At 42.4% G+C, this 3,943-nt stretch overlaps 1 protein-coding gene across 1 annotated transcript; it reads right to left on the reverse strand.

The window, feature by feature from the left end:
- Positions 1 to 36: 36 nt before the first annotated feature.
- LOC116379105 (nucleoside diphosphate-linked moiety X motif 6-like) lies at positions 37 to 2,854 on the reverse strand (the record flags this gene model as incomplete). The annotated part of the gene is made up of 2 exons (XM_031841021.1): positions 37 to 2,441; positions 2,800 to 2,854. Coding segments are annotated over 2 exons (426 nt in total), but the record flags the coding sequence as incomplete, so codon positions are not given.
- Between the last annotated feature and the right edge of the window lie 1,089 nt (positions 2,855 to 3,943).

Consider the following 3,943-nt stretch of genomic DNA (forward strand, 5'->3'; position numbering starts at 1 on the left):
GTGTATATATATATATGTGTATATATGTGTCCTAGCTATGTTCAGGCTCGTACTAGCGTGGCGATCAATGGTTTAGTGGTCCGTAGCTTGTCACAGCAACGTTTTCACCAAATGTTCAGTAATTCATGTTTTCCAAAAAGGACGATGTTAAAAGAGGGAATCGCACTAAAACTAGAAAACATAACATATTTTATATTGATATGAATGTTTGGTCCCTTTTAGACCTCGTCATTAATGTGACATCTTAAACGGTTTAGTTTTCAGCCCGTTCACCTCCATGTTTAAACATGCGCCGATAGAGTCGTACTAACGTCCCTCGTCAGACATGACTTCCTTTAAACAAAGCCTTTATTGTATAAGCGTGAGAGCAGAAATGATTTCAAACCAACAGTCTATTTGAAAAATAAAGGTGGCATTGAGCTCTGGGTGTTTTATGTGTATAATTTAATGTCATACATTGTCAGCATTATAAATGTTCTCCCTTTCCAACAACATATATTACACAAATTCAATCAAATGTCATCCAAACTAAATAACATAACATGGAATTCCACGACAGTACTGATGTTCATGAGCAGAGAGGAAAGAAACACAGTAACACTTCTATTAATCGACTAAATGACCTAACTTCACTTTCCATCTATTGAAATATCAGAGTAGTTTCACAGTTTTCTTACATTTCCTCAGTTTGCAAAGTAAGTGTATTGTTGTGCCCCTCCCGCTCCTCGGGAATAAAGCAGAAGTAAATGCAGCACCCTGAACATCAAATCAAAACTTCCTTAAATGAACTCTGTGTCTCTCTCCAGAGACGGGCTACAGACGAATGCTACTTCCACGAGCGGCTCGAGAGCAACAACTACAACACCTACCGCTCCAGGAAGTACCCCAACATGTACGTGGCACTGAAGCGGACTGGCCAGTACAAGTCTGGAAGCAAAACTGGACCGGGTCAAAAGGCCATTCTTTTTCTTCCGATGTCCGCCAAGTGCTAATCTGTTTGAGAAATATAAACCTCTTAGTGGCGGCAACAAAGAAGAAGATGTGACGGCAACGAAGACAAAGCGTTCCATCGACGTTGCCCAAAATAGCTGTGACGCTTTCTGACTGTTTGATCCCCGAACGTGTCCCGCTCTCTTTCTCAGCTTTTACTTTCAAACCAGCCCGGTGCCTTGCTCAAGTACGGCAGTGTTCATTTAACCCATGCAGGTCTTCCCTCTCTCTGGCTGAAGGATTTAAAGCGGCAAACCTTTTGATAACAAGTGTGCTTCCTACAGAACAGTCCGAGTTTAGCTGAGAGACGTCGGGCCCGTCGAGGAATATTCTGTTAAAACGTGTCCAACATAAAAGATGCAAATGCTCTCAACTCTTACACTATTATAACTTTAGAAGAGTGAAGGACTTCAACTACGTAACTGAATTTTAGAATGTTGTGATCCAACATTGTTTGACAAAGTAAAAACGAAGCCCACTAAACCCAAGAAGTACTCAGTACACTTACTGGATACTTTACAGATTACCTGAGCTCGTTAGTGTATCATTTTAGATTTGTGCAAAAAAAAACGATCCACGTCGCATGGCACCGGAACATAACTTCTACCTTTCTTAATAAGAGATAAAACAACATAAAAGATGATTGTGACCTCTCTGACCAGTCATGGTGGTCAGTCAGCCAATATGAATATTGCAACTTCTTGCCACTAACGTTGGCTTCGGCAAAAACGGTCAGCCGACGCTGGTGGTTAGCTTGTATCTGATCCCTGTTTAAAAATACAGCATAATTAAAGAAAGGAATCTGCTGCTGGCAGCCAATACTGTCCAACAGATGTGGATTTCCAACATGGCCTCCAAAAAAATGTTAAATTAACCGTATAAAACTCTGCAGTCTTGCAGGCACCACAGTGGCATATCTTTAGAAAACACAAAGTGAGTGTTTCCTTGTAGTTTTGCACCGTATTTCTCACTGCAAACCAAACCAAACAGTCATAAATACACCTTGAATATGAGTAATACTGACAACTGTATGTCAACACAGCCGCGATACGCTACCCCCGTCGGGTGGATGATGGCTCGCTAGCATTTCAGCTGCCTGTGGTACAGCTGGTAGAACATCCCCGAGTAGACGGCGGGAAGCTCCTCCATGGCGAGGTCGATCTCTCCGAAGCCCCGCTCCAGCCCGCGGAGCAGAAGCCCGGCTACGCGAGAGGTGATGGGCGTCGTGTGGTCGGTCTTCGCCAGCTCGGCGAGCTCCAGCCACTCGCAGCGCAGACACTCCTGGGTGCAGAAGTTGATGTCGTAGCTGAGCGGGCCGAGTCGGCAGATGATGTACATGTCCGACATGCCGAAGGCGCCGGGGTGGTTGTGCTGCTGCCGGATGCTGAGCAGAGACCTGAACTCGGAGTGAACGCCGGTCTCCTCGAAGACCTCGCGAACAGCAGTGGCACCTGAAAAACAAGCATTTAAATATCAAGCGTTTTAAAGATCCTGACAAGAAGGAATATATTCACGTTCCCTTGTCAGAGTCACCTTGCAGACTGTTTAGACATGGAAGGAAAAACAGGAAAATACATATATATTTTTTGTAAAGACGAAAGCTGCTTTTTGTGATGGGTCACGTATACAATATTAAAGCTGCTTTTAAAATGTAAAAAATAGAAAAGGTGACTTTAGAGAAACGGTTATCTTAGCGTATATATTGTGTGCCTTATTTTGTACAGTTCAAATGAATGTATCATCTTTAAGCTTAACACTAAAATCGTAGGATTTCGCTAGATGTACTGTATTAGTTGTTTTGACACTCACCGATATCTTCTCCTGGATCAGACAAGCCGCCGGGGAACTTCCAAGCATTCTGTGTCTGAAATACGAGGCAGAGTTAACATTTAACATATATTGTGACAGATGGCACTGCTGTAAATGTATACTTAGAGTAAATGTTCATTTTAGTCTCGTTTTTAATCATAAAATCAGTGCCGTACAGTTTAAAGTCACTTCTTTCTTTAAATCGGTGGCGCGGTCCGACAGTGTAACAGTAGTTTGTAGTCACAGCGATAATAGATAATGTGTTCAAAGGATGATCAATCTGAAGTAATGATCAAACAGGCAGAGAGATGCTGGATTCTCTGATCCGAGCGTCCGTTCGTTTCATGTTTTATATTTAGACTTCTACATTTGATGCGGTGAAGTGTGTCTTCAAAGCTGTTTCACCACTTGATATTTAATAACAGTATGCTGCTGGTTAAGTTATGATGTCAGTCTTGTATATATATATTTTTGTAGTTACCTTAAGAATGTTGTATGCAGTGCTTTTATTTTAAAGAAATGCTATTTCATCTTAGATTGTCCTTGTTTAGTAAATTCTCTCTCTTTGTGAGGAACACGGATGCACTACAGCATTTATTTTCATGTTGACAGGATGCTATATATGTTTGGGGCGGTTTATAAAGTGTGCTGGAAAGGAAGTAATAAAGGGATTTTGTTGAACTCTAATCAGTGTGGTTTTTCAGAGTAAAACGTCTCATCCAGAGCTAAATGTGAAAATAACAAAAAACACCAAAACATGCACAAACTGTTCATGCTGAATCTACAGGGGAATGACTGGACGCTGGTTAAATGACTTCAGTCCACTGGGGATCTGTCGGTCGTGTGTTGTGCTGATGTAAGAGTGATAACGTCCGGGTTTGTTTACAGGAAGTGCGTAACCCTCTGTGAGACTCTGCTGCTGCCAAGGGCCAGACTCTTACTGGAGAAGGATTGTTTCCAGTAAACAGCTCGATGAGGAGGAGGAGGAGGAGGAGGAAGAGATAAAACTCTTCCCACAGTTTAAGGCCACTAACTGTTTCCCTCTGCTTCTGGACAAAAGCCATTAAGACACATTCTATGCAGACGACTCCCGGCTGGCACACATGTTGTCAGCAAACAGGCCCGTTTGTATTCTGTCAGTTAT

This window comes from Anarrhichthys ocellatus, unplaced genomic scaffold (assembly GCF_004355925.1).
Source record: "Anarrhichthys ocellatus isolate YVR2014 unplaced genomic scaffold, GSC_Weel_1.0 scaffold3707, whole genome shotgun sequence".
Taxonomy (NCBI): Eukaryota; Metazoa; Chordata; class Actinopteri; order Perciformes; family Anarhichadidae; genus Anarrhichthys; species Anarrhichthys ocellatus.